Source organism: Anas platyrhynchos, chromosome 2, assembly GCF_047663525.1.
Source record: "Anas platyrhynchos isolate ZD024472 breed Pekin duck chromosome 2, IASCAAS_PekinDuck_T2T, whole genome shotgun sequence".
Taxonomy (NCBI): Eukaryota; Metazoa; Chordata; class Aves; order Anseriformes; family Anatidae; genus Anas; species Anas platyrhynchos.
Genome location: NC_092588.1, coordinates 153,593,857 through 153,616,318, shown reverse-complemented (window position 1 = coordinate 153,616,318; position 22,462 = coordinate 153,593,857). Strand labels below are relative to the sequence as shown.

Below are 22,462 nucleotides of genomic sequence, written 5' to 3'. Positions count from 1 at the left end.
TCTAATCTTAAAAAATCCCAGAAACTACCACCGTTTCTACAGCATCATTCTGAAAGACAATTGCAGGCTGAATTACATTTAGACATGTTCCAGCTATACTCCCAAGGTGTCTACTGTCTATTTTTATAATATTCCTAGAAGGGATTCCGTACAAACCCCAAGTCTGACGTCCAGCTTGGAAAATAGCACAAAGCCTTTTCTGGAGGTCCTGTAATCTATTCCTGCCAAAAAGGGGTCATTTTCATTTCCCATACCTAAACACTGCAGCAAGCCACGTGTGGGCATTGTGTTACACAAGAATGAACATTATTCCAAACCCATCAGTTTCCAAATGTTTATTTATTGTTTTCACAATTCAGAAAAGGATCATTTATAAAACCCTGGTTTTTGTTTGCCTTCAGCTCCCTTTTCAAAGTACAAAACCCAAGCATCTTCCTAAAGAAGTACTCAGCCAGCTTTCCCCTCTCTAGCTGCTGTTTCTTTTTCCTGCAGTAGTTCTTCCTCCTTCTTCTTGTGAAGCTTTAGGAGATATTCATCAGGCTCAATTCCTGCCTCCTTTAACTCTGACATGGCTTTCTCCAACCGGTGCAACGTACGGGCACTCTGCACTTTTCGAGTGGTGATGTACAACGTAAATTCCTTGAAGCCTATCAGTTTACAGGTGTCCACCTCACAGATATTTTTAACATCTTTGGTTTTGTCCACCTGGGGGAAGAAAACTAAACCTGCCATTTTTTCCAGCTCTTCAATATTTACTTGGAACTCGGTCAGCTGGTGACTGAAGCCTATGGGATTGTTTGGCACCACAAAAGCCCCCAGCACCAAGGGCTCTGTCGACGTTCTGGTCCGTCTGGCAAGGATCACCTTGTAGAGGTGGGATGGCACAGCTACATCATCCTTTCCAATTACCTGTCAAAAGAAAAGACACAGATCTTGTCAACTGAGGGGAAAAGAGATCCTACTGCCTCTAAAAAGGAGTCCTAGCACGTAACTACACACTGAAATCACGTGCAATGTTATCAGACCAGAAGCTACAGTGGAAAAGCACAATTTCATTGCAGCTCCTCATACAGCCAGTCAGGACTGAGCTAGTCATTTGATATCTGAATCTCTTTCTCAAAGAGGAGAAGCAGGGCAGAGAACAGTTTGCTGCAGGGTTGTTTGGCCACTGTTGGTAGAAGACTCTCCCAGAAGGTTCTCTGCCTTTCTCATACCACCACTGACTTCACATTGCACTGTTAAAAACAACGATGCAGACAAAAGGCCAAAAGATTAGCCTGTCATTGTCTAGATATTTGTAAAGATCCAGAGCAAGGAGCTCTGGCAGAAGAATGAATTTAACCTAAATCTCCCAAGCACTTGCAAACCAGAGCAACTTCAGTTACAGCTGAAACTGAACTGGAACCGAATCCGAAAAACATATTTGGAAACAGGGAGTCAGCCAAGAGCCCAGCTCCCTAATCCTCTGGTGCTGATCTGTAAGCATAACTGACATGAAGGCATGGTAGAGGTTCTTGTCCTGCTGCGTCACATTGTTAACACTTTGAGTGCTGTTTTCAGTAACGCTGGATCTATATGTTTTACATGAATCCTGATCTGACTGCTCCAAATCATGTACCTTTTAACACCCATTTCAAATCAGCTCTCACTTACCTTCTGCCAGTCATTTTTCATATCTCTAATACCCTTATACAGGCTGTTTTTACAAGCTGTATTACCTAAGGAAATACATTTTTGAGAGGATCTGGATATAAAGTACGTTTGGTGACTCAGTATCCTGAAGGAAGTCTATCCAAAGAAAATGTATAATTTGATGAATCTGCTTCTTCCATGAATTCACTATGATTCAACTCATGAGCGTGTACATAATAGATTTCCTGCTGTGTCAATTGGATCAGGATCCAGGAATTTAACTGAAGCACCAGGATGGGATGATCAGGAATCTGATGTCACACAAGGCGCACTGTAAACTCACACACATATGTTACACAGAAGATACCCCACCCTGTCTCAAAACTTAGTCCCAGGGAAGATACCTGTCAAAGATAAGTGTAATCTCTATTCAGAAATTGATGCTCATGCATCTCATGCATGCATTGTGTTAGGCTTTTCTTTTTTTCCTGCAGTGTTGCTGAACTGGGTCTGCTGTGCCGACAAGGTACAACAGGCTCATGCAGGGGAAGTTTCAGTTTTGCATAACCCTTCTGCATAACCACCCTTCAAAAATTCGTGCTTTTATTCTAACGGCAGCAGAAGAAAAAGATACAGACTCCCTGCAAGAACTACAAAGGCATCTTGTTTTCACATCAAATCCAGTAATTTGGTAGTATTTCCAGTACTTGCAATACCTGCAGAAGCGAAGGCTGCTTATTTGATTTCTGACAGCCTTTGTTAGATGCAGTTAAAACACAATTTCAGAGAAAGCAGACATTTATTTCACTGCCACAACTGATCACATTAATTGCAAGTATTTTACAAGCTAAGTTGGTATATCAGTTCAGACATGCTTGGTCGATTTATATATACAGTATAACTCAACCACAGAAGAAATATTCCCTATGTATGCTTTATTCTGAGAGTAGTCGGTACTTCTGCAAAAGGAAACACATTTTTTATATTAAAATTTGACCGTGGCTATTGAAACAAAGTTCACTTCAGTCTATTCTAACCATTCAGTGCTGGACATGTGTCTTCTACCTCTGATGCCAGTTCTGGTTAGGCTGAAACCAGAGAAAAGCACCTTTAGGAGAAAGGCCAGCCTCTAAATACAGAGGATTTATTCCAGGTTTTGCACAACAACGTAGCAGTAACTTTACTACAGTCTCTGACAAACACGCTCTTAAGATTTCTTTACTCTGTTACCAAAAACAGATATTTCCTCCCCTTCCCCATACAAGGCTATTTAACAGCATTGCTGCAGTTTACACTTTTCTACAGAAATGATCTTGCTTGTGCCACCAACACTCTCCTAAATAAAGCTCTGCCTAAACATCTAGCAGTGACTGAAAACGGAAAGCAATAAATAAATGCCTTATGCCAAAGCTACTCTTCCTTTTCTACGACAGATGTCTTGATAGGGAAATGAGAGCTCCCAAGTGTCAAAGCACTTTACATTTAGCATTCAGTGTGGGTGAAACCACAGTTGCAGCTCCTCAGGATCAACTGCATAAATAATCAAAGCCGACTGACGTACAGGTAATTTTAAAACACACTGAAAACTACGCTTCGCCCCACTGTTATACCTGGTGGGTTTCACTGAACTACAAAAACGAGGCGTGTCGGGGTGTAACCTGCTTGAGATAGCTGGCACTCAAACCGGGGAGCACATGCAACGTGTTGGGGGTGGGAGGGAGGGAGCTAAGCAGCATGAAAAGCCCCCAGGGGGAGAGGAGGAGGGGATTCATATTTCCATATTCACCCGAGCACAGGCAGCGACTGATGCTGTTGAAGGCTGGAGCTTTTTTTTTCCCACCTCCTGCACGCTGCCAGGGCAGGGCAGAGAGGAAAGAAGAGGCTGTGCACAGCTGTGCTGCACCCTGAAGCTGCTGTGGCCTCCCCAGAGAAGGCAATACTAAGAACAAACCCTGCTCCCCAGATTCTGCTGGGCCAACAACCCCTCATCAACATCATTCCTGTGCCTGCGCTGCCTTCTCCAGGGCTCTTTGCAAAGTTTTTCCTGCTATAAATACCTGCATAACACCTTGGTCCTCCTTAGCTTTGTCCTCTCCGCTCCTCAACACCTCCCACGCACAAACACACACCAGCATCCTCTGTCTGTTGTATAAAAGACCAGAGGAAGGGTGAACAGGTAGCTGGAGCTGCTGGGAGCACCTCCAATTAGGGGATATATATGGCATGTGTAAAACAAACAGGTGAATGTGTGCGAGCGAGCTAGCAGAGGGAACAGGGGATGGAGGCTGAGGACTTGAGTGGGTGGAGAGAAAGGCGAGGGAATGAACAGAGCTGCACAGAGAGTGGTTAGGTACGAAATGGAAATGCTGAATGCCTGGAGTGGGTGTTAAGGGAAAACAGACCCTATGCTTATGCAGTATTAAGCCCCCCCGATATATATCTATATATTCTATGCAAAATAATGCACATTTATGCACTGTATATGAAGGAAGGAGGAAAAGAAGGAAAGAGAGGACTACTTCCAGAAAAAGGAAGGGTTTTTTTTTTGAGAAAAGCAGTTCTAAAAAACTCAGCACAGGCAATGGCCATACATGCAATTTATGTACCACTTCAGTTCCGCACAAGCTCTCTTTTGAGGATTTGAATAAAATTTAAGTAGTGCACAGGCTTTATACCGTATCCTCTGAGTAGCAATAAACTCTTTCTGCAATTACTTTGCTGAGTTCTAATACCGTTAAAATGATTAAGACAAATTCTTAGCCTGCCAAATGGCAACAGTCCATGGCAGCATCCTCTCCTTGCACAAAACGGGGTGTAAAAGCCCTGCCACCAGCTCTTTCTGCAGTTAGGAAGGAAAGAAAATAGAGGGTGCCCCATTTCTCTGACAGACTAAATATGCCTGACAAAGATTTTTCTGCACTTTAACACTTACATGAAGCACACACAGGAAGCATCACCAATCAGCTCTGCTGCCAGTGTGATGCAGTGATTCCTGTTAAAAAATAAATGCAGTTCTGGAGCATGCTGTAATATTTCCATGACTATGTTCTTTAATATGCCACAATTTGCCTTTCTCTGGGAGCTGACACAGAAGCTGCAGATGAATGAATCTGTATCACTGGCCCACCACACAGCCCAGCAGCCACGGAGTGAAGCAATGTGTGATTCTGCAGAAGTGAAGTTTGCAACAGAAGCAACTGGTAAGAAAAACAAACTCAACAAGTCATTTCCTATTGCCACCTAGAGGATCTTCCCACCTAGCTACAGCAGCCTGAGTCACTAACCTGACCTGTGCCATCCCCTTTATCCCCCATCCTCAATGCATGCCTAACAGAGGCAGGGAACATATGCCCCTAATGCAAAAAAAGGGAAAATAGGTTAAGATTATCCATACAGAAGCTGACTTTGATTTGTGCTAGTCTACCCACAGGCAGCAGACGATCTTTTAGCAATCAATGCCTGCAACAGCTATCTGTCCCAGCTGGAAAAGAGCAGCAGTTTTTAATAGTGTATGTGACTCAGAAACATCTCACAAGCTAATACAACAATCTCGAAAATACAGCCATGGCATATTGAAAATCACTGCTGTCCCACGTGCTTTCACACCCTGCTGAGAGCAGGCCACAAGGAAAGTCTTCTCTATTCCTGTAAACTTTTGCTAAAACTTTCCAATTGTCAACATCCTCATGACAAGGAAAAAAATGCACGAAACTTAAAAATCCTCTTTTTACAGCAGTAAAAGTACTCCTTTCCCATCATCGTTTGGGATACTGATGTGAAATTTCAGATATGACTTCACTTTTTTTTGTTTGTATTTGTTCAGCATACTTATGTTCACTGCCCTAACTTTTTGGAGCTGCTTATTCCCTTGTATTTTGCTTTCCACAGTGATCTGGTGCTGCCTGAAGCCCTGTAACTGAACTGATGTCATCTAATAATGCAACTTTATGGCAACACCATTTTCAGCATAGTTTTTATTTTTTTGTTTTAATTATTATTGTCATTGACACTGATACTGATATTCAACAAGTGTGCCTAAACTTATTATACTCAATGTTATGCCCAATTAAACACGGACAGCAGTCACAAGGATGGGCCATCAAAACACACACAATTCCTAACATTTAGAGATGCTGAAATATTGCTAAAACAACAAACATAACAGCAGTTAAAGCACTTAACGAGCTCACACACATAGACAAAGATGAAGGCAGGAGCAACAAGATTTCTTAAAACACAGAGAATTTAGTGAACTTTGATAAATTCAGTCTCATACCTAAGTCACTGGATGAGGATTTTCCTGAACTTGGCTTTTTGCATAATATTTCTTCATAACTATTCTTGCTTGTAGTTATTTTTTTAATTGGAAGAAGGACAAATTTGATAATACCTGCAGAGTGCTTAAATATCACAATAAAGAATGAAGGCATTTGCTAACAGCATCCAGGATAAGTTAAAGCATATGGCATTAAATAATGTCACCTTCATGGGGGTAATCAGATAAAGACAGGAAAAAGCAGTCCCTAAAAATCACAATTTGGGCTTTATGAGAAAGAAAATTCCATTCTGACATAAAGGGCGTAATGGCAGAATACCTGAAAGATTGCATTAGAACAGTAGCAGAACTGTTATTCTGATTAGACATTTTAAAACAAGCTTTATCATATCTTCGTTTTACATTGTACTGGTTACAGCTGCCCTGAGCAGTAAGAAACTTATCTTCGTTTGAAAGGGTAGGAATAATTTTTAAAAGTAAGGACTCATGAATGTGAAAGTAGTATTTTGCCACCTAGTGACTAGAAAATGAAAATCAACCACAAAGAGAATTAGCAGAAGGGACTAGCCGTTCATCAGCGAGTGCCAGCTCTCTACTGGCAATTATCTGAGATTCTGGTAAACAGAAATCACGTTCAATCATGACTTAACTGCCAGCACAAGCTGAAGAGTCCTTGCATCAAAGGGTATCATCACAAAGACATTAAAACGATAGCTGCAGATTTTCCCTCTGCACTCCAGGAACCATTTCTTCCATCCTACCCTGTCTTTAATAACCCGAGTTTAGAACAAAGCCATGCTGCAAGCCTGGATGGACTGAGAACAGCACACGTACAATTCTCCAGTAACAACACTTCCGTCTAACTGGCCATTAACGAAATTAAGACGTCCGTCACGTTTCTTGAATTAAAAAGGACATTCCCATCACACAAAATAAGACTGCACCTCCCTCTAAAGAGAGGCTTGTTTCGTTTTAGCTGCAACTTACAGCATGCCACTGACCAGGCCCATCAGATGTTTTATTGCAGATAGTATCCTTCCTGCTGATACGACCCTGTGTTTGACAGTCAGGAGCTCATTATAATTTGATATTGAATTCTATATAGAAGCAGACAATCTGGCAATGTAAAAAAATCCCGTTCCTATCAGTATAATTTGTTTACTTGATTGTTGTGACAGCTTTAACCGCCTTCACTCCAATTCCTTCTGGATTTGTGTTAGGCAGCACTGATTCTGCTGATAGTGTTTTTTTTTTCCCCCACAGTATTTGGGAGAACTCTATCAGATAGCATTGACAAGAACTGAATGTTGTGAAGGCAGTTCTGGTAACACAGAAAATAGAAAACAGTACTGATAAAAATGTATTAATGAACTGTTACAAAAACGCACAGCCAAGTTCTCCAAATATATGTATTTCTGAAAAAAAGTGGTATGGTCATTTTGCTATTGCCAAATCTGGCAATCTTAAAAAAAAAAAAATTAAAAAAAGGAAACAAGATGATAAAACAAAAAATTTGCCTAAAACCACAATTACAGCATTAAAGGACACGCTCCACCATATTGTTTTTTCTTTGTTTTAATCAAGAGGATGTGTACAGGCATTCCAATGCCATGTTCACATGATGACAGACTACTACTCCCACAAAATCCATTTAGGTTGTACTTAACACTGAATCCACCACAGCCCCTATCACCACTCTTCCTATAATAAAAGAACCTTCAGGAGTGCTACAGTGGTAAATAAAAGCAACCCCATAAATCTACCCTGCACCTTTGGTGTCTCTTCTCCTCCGATCTTAACCCAGTGTCTATTATTTTCACTTGTACATCATGTCTAAATTTAGGGCTGACAGCACTCTGGCCATTTACACCAGCTGATCTAGTAACTACCCATTTGAACACAGGTTTTATGGGACGTGTATAATGTACCTACATCCCCTAGGTGTCTGTGTAGCCTTGAGCACATTTGGCAAAGCCAACAAGTAGCCCCAAGGTTTATTTCTTCCTTTAACAAAGATTCCTGCTCTCCTGGCTAAGAAACTTATAGGAGAATCTCTACTGCTTTTGAAACCTGACTGCGGAAACCATAAAGTACCATCTTATTTTTGAGAGGTGTGATTTGTGTCCTGGGGACTTGTTTGCCACAGAAATAGATGACAAGTAAGTGTATTTTCTGGTTCAGTTGTTGTACAACTCTGGCCCAGCTTAGGAAAGCAGCCATTCCATTTTGAAAATTAAACCGTAGACCTGATTCCAGAATGAGCTTACTAAAAAGTACAGGAAAATGTTGTCTTGAAGCAATAAACAAAGTATTATCTAAACCATACTTACTTTAATGGGAAACCTTTCTCAAATTAACATTTACTACAGTGGCATAGGGAATAAGAGAGTGGAGGGTTGAGCACGATGCAGGAGAATTATTGCAAAATTTTATTTCCAACTCCAAATCTGCTGACAGAGGAAAAACACCGAAGTGACAGTCACTGGAGAGCAGCAACGTACAAAACGAGACAATGTCATTTTGATTTGATCTGGACGAAGATGAAAAACCTGCATCTGCCTCTCCAACGACACAGAACAGATTTTTCCTGTTGGCATTCTATTTTACATACATTCTCAAAATGTATTTTTCAGATACCAAGCGTGGTCATCAATCTACTCTTTGCAATAAAAGCCACTGCTGGAGACAGATGAAATGACAGAACATATCTGAGGATACAGCAAGTTCAGCCAATAGATAGAACAACGTTGGCATCTAAGGAGTTCAAGGTTAATTCCCTTTCTGGAATTAAACAGCAAATGGTACCAGAGTCCAAGCAGGAACTGGGAACAATGCCATGACCGATGCTCTGTTTTTCCTCTATAGTGATCTAAAAATAACCTTTTTGGATGTCTGATGAGAAAAACACCAGCCTGTAAAGCCACGGATACATATTTCATCACTTACTTAGCCAAAAAAACAAGGAAACTACAATTGAAGAGAGGAACTGAAGCAAATGAACGTGGACACGTTCACAGTAGTACTTGTGTGTTTTCTTTTTCTACATCTCTAGTCTTGTAGGATGAGAACAACATCAGAAGGGAGCTCAGCCTTAACAGTTATGTTGCCAGATGACACGTTGCAAGTCTCAGCACTTTGGTGTACACTACAGCACTCTTCCCTAAACAGCACACACAAAGAAAAAGGACACCTTCCCACATCAGCTTCATAAGCCCAAACAATGAGGTCTAAAAGCCTTTCATTTCTAAGTCACTTGTTTGAACCTTACAGGGTTTGCTCCTGAAAGATGGCTAAGAGGTACCTTCCCATCTCATTCAGCTGCAAACTCTTTAAGTGTTCTCGTTTTAGGGGCTGAAGCCTAGACTACCAAAATCAATTGCGATGACAGCAATTGTGTATGTTTGAAAAGAACTTCTCCTCACTGTTTTGACAGGTTGTGTTCCCTCTTCTAAGAGTACGTGTTGATGGATGGAGGAAAAAAAATAAATCAAAACCAAAAAAATCCCTCAACACTCTACTCTGAACTCTCTCCCCCTAAAGGAGGGCTTCAATGACAAACAAAGGCACTTATACTATAAAGAAATCTCACAATAACCAAACAATCCTCAGCCTGCATTTATTTATGCTTAGAAGTGTACCCAAACAGGATCCAACTCAAATAATTGCATATTCAACCCAACCTCACCCCCAATCAACATTTTATTTTTCCACCTGCTGACAGTATTATCTATTCTTAAATACAGCTTAAATACAAATCAATCTATATAATGAATCTCATCCTAGGAAGCTGACTGAAGGATTTATGAATGGCCAAATGGCAAAATGAACACGTGAGTGTGATCGTTCCACCCTTTTCAACTCCACACTGAACTTCACTTCATAGTTTATATTAAGACCAAAACTGATAAAACATTCGTAAAAGACCGGAGTTGTCATCAAACCCAAAGATGATGAAGACATCTTGGCAACGGACAAGAACAGAACGATATGATAATCAAAGCAGCACGGACATTTTGTGCCACTGTTATTCCAGCACCAGATCCTGGTATCGAGTTACTTTGAATAAAGGCAGTAAGATGCAGTGCCTGCTGTTATTTTTTACCTGTGGAATACTAACATTTACATTTCAAAACCAAAATGTAGAGCCATAATTGTATTTCAGAAAAGGTAATCTTTCCTCTTCTAAGCAAACACTTTCTCTAGAGAAAAAAAAATAAAGACGAGCAGTATTAAACCAAAACGGTTGATAGATGCAGTTGATAAATGATTCAACTGCTTCCTGGAAAATCATTTTAGCCTATAAAATTTTCAAGTCTGCTCAGGATTTTTAGCTCTTTGCAATGTAAGACTAAGCTGTATTTTTAATGGTAAATAAATGCAATATCTTGACAACTACAAGAAAACAAATTCCAGCAAGCTATGTGCAAACCTGGAGAACTCTTACGGTACCATTCTGTGTGACAGTGAGCCAAATGTTAAGCTTGACACTGCTGAAAAGGAACATTTCCCTTCTGCTCCCAGCTACATGGTTTTGCCACATATCTCACACTGTCACCGGTACGTGCTGGACTCCTTTGTGCTGATGTATCTTTCTATAGCAGTAGAAAAAAAGCCAAGGAAACAAACAAAAACAAGCCGGCATGGATGGTTCTCTCTGTTGCACTACTTCATTAAGGACCTCGTGGAAGGACGTGCCAATCAGCACCTGCATACAAGGTTGGAACTGAAGGTTGCAACTGCCACCCAACATGAAAAAGATGAACTATAATTATCGCGTTTTCATGTGTGTAACACAGGACTGTCAGGGAAACAAACAAAAAAAGAAACAAAAAACAATGAAATCACTACTGATTTCCAAGCTCAATCAAAAAAAAGTTCCAAGCGCATTCAGAACAGAGAAATAGTGCCTAAATCTCACTGCTAAACAAGCCAGCATTGAAAGCCGAACATCTCGCTCTTTAGCATCTCTCATATCCTCAGCTACAGGGTTTGTTTTTATAGCAAGCTCATTCATTGCTCCTCAGAGACCTAGCTGGACAGCTGAATCACTCACGAGCTGACGCTGCAGTTCATCTGAGCATTTATTTTCATGGAGAAGTGTTTTTTTCAAGAGGTGCAAAATACCATATTATTTGCATTATGCTTGCTAGCATTCAACAACTGAAAACAGCAATATGTCATTACAGTAGGGGCAGAAGAGCATAGGAAGGTTTTCAAGGAACCTTACAGATCCTACAGATGTCTATAAGCATGCTTACAAGAAGTTAGGACAAGCAACCATAAATTCACCTTTCAACGTGATAACCTTTCCTGTTTGTCTATCAGCGATAATTTCTAGAGAGTGTGCCTGATCAAACCCGTATCTTCAGGGTATTTAAAACAAATAATAAAACAGAGGACCAAAAGAGGTACTGGTATCATGGGCAAGTGATTATACTGCATTCACCTAAAACCTACGGAACTTGAATGAAGTCTTTCAATTGACTTTGTTGTTCTTAGATAAGGCCTTGCAACTGGGATTTTAAGTGATACATATGGGATATCACCAAGGAACTGCTTTTGAAATTGCTTTTAGCAGAGCACGGGCATTGCAATCCCCTAAATAGGTTTGAAAAACCCCCATTACCTTTGTAGTGCCATGTTTCTAAAAAAATACATCAGTGACTGCACAGATACATTCAAATCAGCAAAACCCACACTCTGCTTAGACACTGTCATACAGAAGTCAGAATATAGTTTTACTGCAAATCATGAAGACATTCAATAGTTCTCTCATTGTAAATAAAACAAATAATTTTAAAATTATATTTTTAACACGTAGGCAAGATATTTCCCATGAACTAGTCCCACCTACTACTGGACATACTGTAGATAGTAGGATGTTTAACTTTGTTTTATCAAGCTGCAATGATATCAAACCTGTTCTTAAATAGTAATTTAAAAAAGTATAACCACTGCACAATTAACCCAGTACATACCTGGTAAGTAACACTCTTCTTTCCATCATCATTTGTTTGAGGCAAGGTCAGAGGTCCAGAAACCACCCAGACATCCTCAAATCTCTCGGTTAATTCCCGACAATACATTTCCATTCTGAAACATATTTGTCAGACTGAGTAGAGCCAGATGGGAAAACTTAACACAACAAACTTCAAAACAGACCATGAAGGGCAAGAGGACTTCACACTCACATGACTGATTGACATGCCGAAGAAGGTAAACCACAGGCCCAAGCCATACTTCCCTCTTGTTCCAGTTTCACTTATGTATAGATAGGTGTGTGTTATCACACACATCTGAAAATAGTTCCTGTAGCCTTGCCACCTAACTTGAAAATCTGAATTCTCTACTTAATCCCACACCTGACACCAGCAAGATAACTATTGATTAGATTAGCAAGACACTTGTTTTAAACAGGCTGTGGCATTCTTAGTTCAAATGGTTCTACCACACTACTGGGTGTGTATGCATCCCCCAAGGAATCCACGTCCTGAACAAGCAGCTCTTTCTGTAGCTCAAAGAACTTCCAGAGTTGTTATGTGCCATTCCTGCTAAGCCTACTTATTGCTTTTTTTGATATATAACTAATTAAAAAGAGTTACTCCAGAAATACTAACATTCGTTTTGTTTTCTAAACTAGCTGATTCAGTTTACAGCATAAAATACTTCTCCAAATAAAAAGTTTTCCGGATCACAGCTTTATTACAGAAAATGGGAGATTGTAGCCACTCTGATCTAACATCCCAGGTGTTACAGAAATTACATAAAGTGAGCACCTACTGGGCCTTTACTAAAGACAGAACTGTTCCTCACTCAAATGGACAAAGAGACCAGAACAGGAGACAGACGACCCCAGATAATGTCTGCTTTCACGGGGGAAAGTTTCACCCCCTTCTCCCTCCTGTTCCTCATACCTCTCACTTGGGCCAGCTTTAGCATTCCTCACCTGTCCATAACCCTGACCAAAACCAGACTTTTTTTCCTGTGATGGGTTAGTGAGTTAAAAAAGCTCACACAAATCAGAATTAGCAGGAATTAACCCATTTTTCTTTGGTGATGGTGTGCTGCCATGTGACAAGCCAAAGCACTGACCACAAGCTAATTTTGTTTTCTGCTCTCCTTAGCTTTGCTTCCAAGTTGCTCAGTTCCTCTGGACGTCTCCCTGCATGGCACTACAAACACCACCTGGCACAAGGGAAGAAGGGGAATAAAGGCAGCTAGGGAACAGCTGTTAGTGGTAGCAGGGACAGAGATCCGACTACAGTGACCATGAAGTTACACTCAAGACAGAAGGGAAGAAAGAAGCACGTTGGTAGGAAGCACACTGGTAGGAAGAAAATGACAAATAAACAGTTAGACCACATCAAGAAACCAGTCTAATATCTATCTAACAGCTTCCTGAAAGACAGTCCTGCAGTCTTCTTTCCTCCTGCTCCCCTTGCCTGCCCCAGCTGTACTGTCCTACTCCACGCTGGCTCTAGCATTCATCTCACCAGTTGATCCAATTTTCTAATCTGGCAGAAATTTAACAAACCAAACCAAAATGTGTATCAGTTTAACTGGGTTAGTAAATGGAGCTGACTCGCTGTAGAATAAGGCACATATCAGAGCTGGAACTGGGAAAGCAGCAAAAACACGCAGCTGGAGGGCAAACATCACTTTAAAAATCATCAGACTGTTAAACTCTCTAAGCTGTATTGTCTGCACCTCAAAAGACAATTCAAGAAGTGATTAAAATCAAGAAAGGAAGGGAGTACTGAAGACAGGAAGGGATGCAACACATACGAGGTACAGTACCCTTAAAACTACGTATCATTTAAAAAGCAATTGACGAAACAAGTGACACAAATGCCCGGTTTGTGTACTTAAACTGTGGCGATAAGGTGCTGGGGTTGGTAGAAAGTTATAACAGCAGCTTAAATTGTGGGGCTGATAGTGGCAGGGGAAATTCTAAAATACTCCCCATGATTTCCTGATCAGGCACCAATCCTGCTCCAGAGAAATAAGGAGCGTTTCCAGCTTTAAACTGGTTCCAGCGCTTAGCTTCAGTACAAGGAAATTTTACGCTCAAATACTCGAGGTATTAAAACAAAACAGAAACATCTCTTAAAATGTTATAGCGTTTTATTTGTCTATAAAATAGTGTAACCTTACTGAACGCCTCATATGATTTTATATGCACTCTTGTAAAAACTGGAAAGCAGGTGCGTGTCGTTGAACGATGATGCATTTCTGACATACTTTTAGTACAATACTGTACATGATTTTGCCAACCTTCCCTCGAGTGAGCCTTGTGAAATTCATCATTCTCCCCTCCTGTTTCTGAGTCTTCACATTCTTTAAGCCCTATGCAAGAAGCACAGAATGAATGCTCGTTTTATTAGGCTTTTTTTCTGCTCAAGGGGATGACAGAATAAAAACCCTACATAAAGAAAGGTAAGATTTACTTCCACTCGCTTCACCTCCCAGCTGATCCAGCCAGCATTCACAAACAACAGAGAACTTGCCTGAGTGCTACTTGGAAGCCAGCACTCCGAGAAATACCTAAAAAAGCCCTGGAGTAGTCACAGCTCAGCAGGGAGCACTCAGTTCTCCTATTCAAAGTGAACAGATGTCCACGTACAGAGATGTGGATACTCTGATATTGGAAGTGATTTTTTTGGAGATGTTAAAACTAGATCTAAACCATTTCCCTGCTCCTACTTATTTTTCCTTACAGACAGAAATGTTAAGCCTGGAATCTTTACCCACATCAGCCAGAATAAATGATTTTATTCTAAATAAACGCCCTGTAAAGTTTTCCTGAATAAAGAGCTAAAGCAGCCATTATACTGCTCTTGCATTGTGAGGACTGTGAGTTACCTTTCAGAGAAGGTTGACATGATCTCTACAGATAGCCTGATATTTTTCATTTAGTTAATTCCTTATAAGTAATTTCTCACCTGTTCCAAAATCCAGCATTATTTTCATAATTCTGAGGCACAATGTTAGAGAGATAAAACGTTTCAGCCATAGCTCTCTGCATGAAGAAAGAAAATAGTATCATTTCATTGAAACATCTGAGCTGTAAACACATTTTATAAGTTTTTGGATCAGAAGCCATTTCTAGTTTAGTTTTACCATTACCAGAATAAAAGGTCAGACAAGAGCTGAGTCAGAGTATCTACAAAAATGTTTTGGAATAAGAGGTGTAAAACTGAGAAGCAAACCTTGCAAATTGGATCTATTCTTTTTTTTTTTTTTGGACAGAAACAGTACAAGAATGTCCAATTCTAGAGGCACAGTAGTAATTAACATGCTAACAGACTCCCAGTACTGTAATGTCTTTGGATGCAACTAGATACTCTTTATTTTAAAGGGGACAATGCTTTCACTTATGCTTTTCATTTATTTGAGTGATTATTCCCCAGCTTTTTCTTTCTGTCAGAACAAAAGACAGAATATTCACCTCTATCTTACAATCTTGCAAATACATATGATGCAGGTAATGAAATGATGGGACCTTAACATGCAAACACCTACATACCTGCTTAATTTTATGCTTTAAAAGTGTCAGAAACCTCTCTGAATTGAAGCTTGCATATCTCGAGATGTGAATGACCTGGGGCTAAACAACTACACATATGCAGGGAAATACAGTGGGAAAAAAAAAATCCAAAATCTTAACCCAGAATCTTCACAGGTTCTACAGCTGTCAATGTTTTTCAGATACTTCTTCATCAAAGTGAAGGTGCTGACAGAATTTAGAGTAATGGGCAAACACTGCCTGCACTAATTAAACCGTGAAATTAAGGTTTTATAACTCTGTATTGGAAAGACCGTATTACCTCACTGCATTTCAAACCAGGTAGAGAATCTCTCTGTGCAGGTAACTCTTCTGCTAAAACTGCCCAGGTATCACAAATAACCTCCCACCAAGACGCTTCCAGCAGAAATAAAATGACTGGTTCTTTGATCCGATACATGCCAGCGTGCTGTCACTCTGCCCCAGAGCATACTACTACGCAGAGCAGAAATACAAATTCAAACTGCTTGTTAATTGACAAATTGCCTGCATTAGGCACATTTCACATGAGGATCCAATAAATCCAAGGCTGCTTTGTTAGTCAGCCAAGGCATTAGGGCATGCTTTTCTTACAACTCAAACGAACGGCAGGTGAAGACATTTTATAGACTGAAAGAACTATGGCAAAAAGGTTCTAATTTACCTCATATACATTGCCAGAAAGGGGGAAAAAAACTTTTTAAATCATCCAGTCAATCCTCTTGCCAATGTAGAGCAGTACTTAACAGTATCTTTGCTTTGCCCAATCTAGCCTTAAACATTTCAGCACCTGTTGGCTGAAATGAAGTCATCTCTCCTCGTCTCCCTTCACTGAGCTTCAGAAGACACTTGTGAGGTTTGGCGCGTGAAGGTTCTCAACTTCTTTGTTCCCATTTGAGACTCTAAATTTCACTCAATTTGGACACCTGAGTTAGATTGCACAAGCATCCTACAATGCTCAATCAAGAACAGACCTTTTAAGTCTGAAATCAGGCCTGTGCTTCAACAATGAGACCATATTCCATCTAAAAACAGTGAAAGGAACATCATACGTTACTCTTAAGAGTATTTTTCACCCTTTCCAAAAAACATAAATAAATAAAAAAATCCTACTGTTGAAAATTTGTTATCTCCTGCTGGTGCCATGTGTCCTCGCGACCACCCGCTCCCAAGGTAGTCTTCATTGACAGCACTGAACATTAGAGGGATGTTAGGATCTGGTCTGAATTTACAGTGCCTTCGGTCTGCATTGCCTAAGAAATAACACACTGGATTGTTATCATTAAACTATCAACAACAAGACATCTCACCAAATTGCCCACACTTTAGGATTCAACACAATAATCTGAATATTCTCCTCAGCCGTACAAGAGTTCTCCTTACAGATCCATGCTCCAGTTCCTACCTCCATTCCCACTACCCTTCCCTACCTCAGACTGCATTTTTACTGTTTTATAGACAAAAACAAAAGAAAAATAGTTTACCCTTATCATAAAGGCAGACTAATATTAAAGGCAAGATTGCTAAAGATATAAACCAGTACAGATTCTCTTTTTAGGACAAGTAAGATACACAAATCTTCACCAGCAGCAGTTCCATTTTTTAATGTTTGAGCCACTACAAGCATTTCTTCTTTTTCCAAGTCTAACCTGGAAGTGGAATGGCTTTATTTTATAAACTTCCCACTGGTAATAAGGCCATTCCAGAGAACATCAAGTCATTTGTTCTTCACGTGCATAGAATTAAGTGAAGAGATTTCCTGTCCCTCTCCGGGATTCCCCTGCTGCCTTTCCAGACATTTGGAAATGATGCACAAAAATGACCTGGCTTAAGTCTTCTTTAAGACAGTTTTTATTTTTATTTTTGCAGAGGGTTGTGGGAGGAGTTAGCTGAACTGTTCCAGAGATGGCAGCCCAAACTAAGCTGCTACGTCTGCCAGGGAGCCTGTGGTGGTTTTTTTTTGTTTGTTTTTTGTTTTTTTTTTTACAGATTTCGTGGGCATACACCTTTTTGTGTCCCTGCACTGTGTTAAGTTGTTAAGTCCCAGCCTGCTCCTTGGGAAAGAAGTTACTCAGAGCAGGCTGCAACTTTGAGAAAACTTCATCCCAAAATCGGCCACTTCCTTGAAAAGGTGATGGCCAGAAGACTTGCATGATTTATTCTGGCACTGAAAACCTCCAACAAAACACCGTTTTTCTTAGGGAATAGCCTTGGATCCATCCATGAACAGCCATTACGAGCAAGGTGTGCCATGAAGGCAGCTGAGGAACACCCAAGGGCTGACTAGGCTGTGCCTGTGCAACAGGGCCACGCAGGCGGTGGGAGAGCTTCAAGCACCATCACTGTTGTCCACATTTTTTTTCCAAATGCCAATATAATTCAAAGAATCCCCAGCATAATGATTTTTCTTCATTAAATTCAGGGTGTCAGGCAAAATTTCACGCACGCAATATATAGAGGACCATTACATGTTCTCTTTTCATTCAAGCATGAATTAGGGCCTGTGCGCACAAGAATTTTCCTCAAACTTGGCACTTCATAAAGTACTTTCTCTTGCAATAAAACGTGAAGGGCAATTTTTAATGATTACCACTGTTAGTTGTTAAAGTTAAGTCTTCTACAGCTGACTGTGCATGTACATTCAGTGATATTACTGAGTGCATACACACCCTATGCATGCTGTGCTCCATGCTCTCCACTTGGCAGCTTCTCTATCCAAGAATTATCTAAAGACCACAAGAAAGAAGGGAAGGAGTGGGGAACGTGCAGACATATTGATAATGCAGATCAGAAACCAGTGTCTGTAAGCAATTTCCTCTTCTTCACTGGCCATCTGTGCATATGTCCATGGAGGTAATATGGAGATAATGTCAAAATGGAGAGTGGTCAAAGCATCTTTATGCAGCGCAGGTAGAAGGAAGGAGCTCTCACTTTTCTTTTTTTTTTTTTTTTGGTAAAGAATGTGGTACGATAGTTTAACACAGGATCGATGCTTAGGAAGCAACACCGATGATGTTATCAGCATGCAAAGCAACAGAATTATCATTAAAAAAAAAAGACACTTCATCTCACTATTTAAGACAAAGCACAAAGCGTAATTTATCAATTAAACTTGAAAAATGGAAAATATATCAAGATTTATTCTCTGTCCACTGCTTTGATAAAATGGAGAATTACTCCTGTAATTAGACCTCATTTACATTTAAAGCTAATGCCTTCCCACTGTGTTTTTTAAACACTTAAGTTCTTTCCAACACTCCCTCCCCCCCCATATTTATTTTTATTTTTATTTTTTTTTACATCTCTCAGTTCAAAAACTCCAGTACACGGAAGGTTTTTGTGACAGATACCCTGAACAACACAGGTATGCCCCAAATCTCACTTACAATAGCTCTTATATATAAATCTTGAGTCGAATGTCTCAAGATACATATTTTCAATTTGCAGTTAGTTGTACCTGATCATTTGGAAAAAGTTTTAACAATTCAACTTTTAAGGCCTGCTTGAAAGTAAGCCTGGAACTACTGCTTTCTTCTCAGAAAGAAGGGAAATCAATGATGCTACTTAGGGGTGGGTTATAAATATTTTCAGGATCATGCTTTTAATTTTGAAAGGTAATTTGAAGACAGTGATAAAGATATATTTAGAGGGCTACTGATTTCATAAAACATTTTACAATTATACAGTTATCCATTACTAATAATTCACCTTATAAAAGCTGAACTAATGCTATAAACTTGATTTATAACGACTGTATACCATTCACATTTCACTCAGCACTGACAGCAAAAATCACTAAGCCTGTCTTGCATAAAGAACAGGGAAGAGACTATTAGATAATGCACGTCAGAAAATACAACAGAACTGCATCAAAGTAGGTAATGTCTGCAGCAAGTAGCTATGCATTATCTAGCTTTGAACAATTATAACTGTTGATGCCCTCTGCTCCATTTTTATCTCAGAAACAGAGATTCATCTTTTCTTCACATTCTGAGCAAATCTCTTCAAGATCTATAGGTGAAATGGTCTGGTTATTAAAGGCATTGACTCATTTGGGGCAGTGCCTCAACTGACATAAATTGTCCTACAGAACTAACTACGCTTGCTAAGGAAGCGAGAACAATTTGAGGGACTTGAGACTGAATTTTGCAGGTTGAATAAGGTAAGAAGTTTAATTTTCAGTTTTACTTTCTCTCCATCCATTCATATTTAATAGAGGGAAGTTAAGCTTCCCTCCTGCAACATAACTTAGAAGGTTTACACTGATTCAGCTACACTGATCTGGTGCTTTTAGACTGTTTCATAAATTCACAACAGAAATTTCTTCTCATGGAAGATAGCTCTAGTTCTTCTTCACTCCCCCTTCACACTCAGCCCTTGGGCTGTGTCATGCAGACCTGTCTTATATGTGCAATACTAGACAAATCCCAGCAAGATAAGGAATACTGAAGAGACCTGTCAACCAGCAGTGACAGATCTCTTTTAATTCACTAGCAATATCAGCCTTCAAATGTAACAGAGCTGACATCCATCCAGAGGCCTACTGCCTCCAGTAAGATTGTGAATAGCTGGAAAAAGGCATACCTAGAGATCACTACAGGGTTTTTCTCCCAGTTTATTCCTGGGTCCGCATCCTGTGAAGTGCAAAACCTATTCTCACTGCCGTAAATCTAAGTAAATAAACACCTACATACCCAGTGTCTTCTGTTTTGAAATATGTTCAATCACCCATCTAGGCACGCGCTTTGCCTGATCGTAAGACAGTGCATGATTTGTGTAACATCTGGTCTCTGTTCCAGCTTCAGGGAATCCATATTTTTCCAGCAGAGAGTCTTCTACTGGTTCTGAAGAGAAAAATAAACAGAAAGCAATCCAAAGATGAAATGTGATCAGAAACAAGACAGTAAGAGAAGCATCTCTGTGGATGTAGACATACTGTATAGGGAGCTATTTGAGATTACTGCCACAATTAAAGACAAAAATAATTAAGAGAGCAATCCAGTGAAACTTCTTTGCACCAAAAAACAGCTGTGCTTTCCATCATGCCCTCACAGGAGGATCTGAGCTCTAAGACTAACTCATTCACTGCAATGCCTGCACACATTTACTCAGCAATTACTCTGGGTTGGCCTCTACAGGAGAAACTATCATTTATTTAGGGATTCATCGGACAAAGAGGAGTTCAGGACACAGGGTACCAACACACAGATTGCCCCTTTCAGGAACCCAGCCAGAAATCAGACTCCCCCTTGCAAATCAGGGTGTTAAGCACAAGTCCTACCATCACTAGGAATAGTTACACGCTGCTGAATGGAGGAAAACTTCACTGTAAGATTTTTTTTTTAAACATTTTTCTCTAATGGAGGAATATTTGCATCCACCTTACTTACTTTTAAAGCCTTCAGATTACAGAGAAATACATTAACTCCCTCCACACCCTGAGGCACCCTCAATACCCCTTCCCTACACACCTGAAACCCCAGGGAAGCAGGGGGGGAAAGGGCTGAAATTTATTTATGGCCTGCCCGACCTGTGGGATTATAAGTAAACATATGTGTAGGTGTGTTTGTTGTATCTTTACAAAGACATGCCAAATGACCAGACCACGCAGGGCTGCTGCAGCTGCCCACAGGGTCAGCCATCCTGTCAGCCGCAGGCACCCCCTCCCCTCACGCACCGCTTGGCTGCGACCGGGAAGCCGCGTTTATAACCCCATTTTCAGCCCTGAATCCCCCAATATAACATCCCTCCGCCCTCCTTTGCCCACTTCGGGCACTCCACGGAGGAAGCAGCCAAAAAAAAAAGCAGGACCACAGGGGAACAGAGCGGCTCTTCGGGGGACACGGGAGACTGTGGAGAGCGCGGCCGCGCTGAGGCGGAGCAGCTCCCGCCCCGCGCTGCGCTATGGAGCCGCGGCTCCCCGCGTCCCCTCAGCCCCCGGCTCTTACCCTCCGGCAGGACCCGCTCGGGGGTCGGCTCCGGCTGGCTCTGGCTCCGGAGAAGCCTCCAGGCTGCCCAGCAAGATGCGGCAGCTCCCGCAGCGGCCCCGCAGACGAAACCTCCCAAAAAGCGGCGATGGCGGGGCAGAGCCGCCATGGCGGAGTGAGGGAGGGAGAGAGGAAGGATGGCGGCGGCGCGCTGCAGCGCCCTCTGTCAGCCCACCATGGCGGCGTCGCCTCAGTACAATAATGTGCTAATAAAGGGTAAAACGGGATTTCCCCGAAAGCTTAAAAAAATAAAATAAAAGAGGGCTCGCCCTCACAGGGACAGCCCGAAGAGGTGTGCTTAAACCAGTCCCCAGGCAGGGGACAGTGCCGCCATTTGGTGACCGGACATCAAGTGCTTCATGAGGGAATCTGACAGCATGATTATTATTATGTTTACCCCTCACAGGCACCCACACCTGTAAGCATTTCCTTCCCAGCTCCAATAAAGCAGTATTTTTGCTGAAAAGTGATGCGTATAGCAATGAAAAATGCCAAAATACAAGGGCAGGGACTCCCCACCATCAGGTGCCTGGAGAAGGCCAGCCATGCTTCACTTTGAAGTTGAGCGCACACCTTTCCTGCCTCATGTTTGGGGGATTACATTCCTCACCATGCTGGCACAAGTATAAAAAGCTCTTTTTAAAAAATTATTTTTCAATACTTTTTCCATGTCCACCCCAACCTCACTGTATCTTTTAGGGTATTCAGCTGAAGCTGAAAGGGGGGGGGAAATGTGAAGTGGAAGCTCCATTACAATTCTAGGTCCAACGCTTGCTCTGAGCCGTACCTCACACCAAAGCTATTTCCCCACCTGTGACAGACCTCCCAGCATTGTGCCAGCAGGGAATTTGCTAACAGCTGCACCAGCAAATATCCAGCCATCCTCACACGCTGTGAGCAGGGGTGTGCTGCCTCAGATCAGCCATGGCTCTAACACCAGCTTAGGGTTAGTGTAACTTCCACTTCCAGCAAATATTAAAGTCTTAGAAGAGAAGGTTTTGTAAATCCGGTTGGAACCATTTT

The 22,462-nt window shown here is 41.1% G+C and overlaps 1 protein-coding gene across 1 annotated transcript; it reads right to left on the bottom strand.

Moving 5' to 3' along the window:
* Nucleotides 1-320: 320 nt before the first annotated feature.
* Nucleotides 321-21,615, bottom strand: EXOG (exo/endonuclease G). Its single transcript, XM_005026386.6, has 6 exons — nucleotides 21,401-21,615; nucleotides 20,147-20,296; nucleotides 16,566-16,705; nucleotides 14,851-14,927; nucleotides 11,887-12,001; nucleotides 321-909 (listed from the first exon to the last, which is right to left on the bottom strand). The coding sequence occupies exons 1-6, from the start codon at nucleotides 21,546-21,548 to the stop codon at nucleotides 448-450; spliced, it is 1,092 nt and encodes a 363-aa protein (XP_005026443.1). The 5' UTR covers nucleotides 21,549-21,615; the 3' UTR covers nucleotides 321-447.
* Nucleotides 21,616-22,462: the final 847 nt, after the last annotated feature.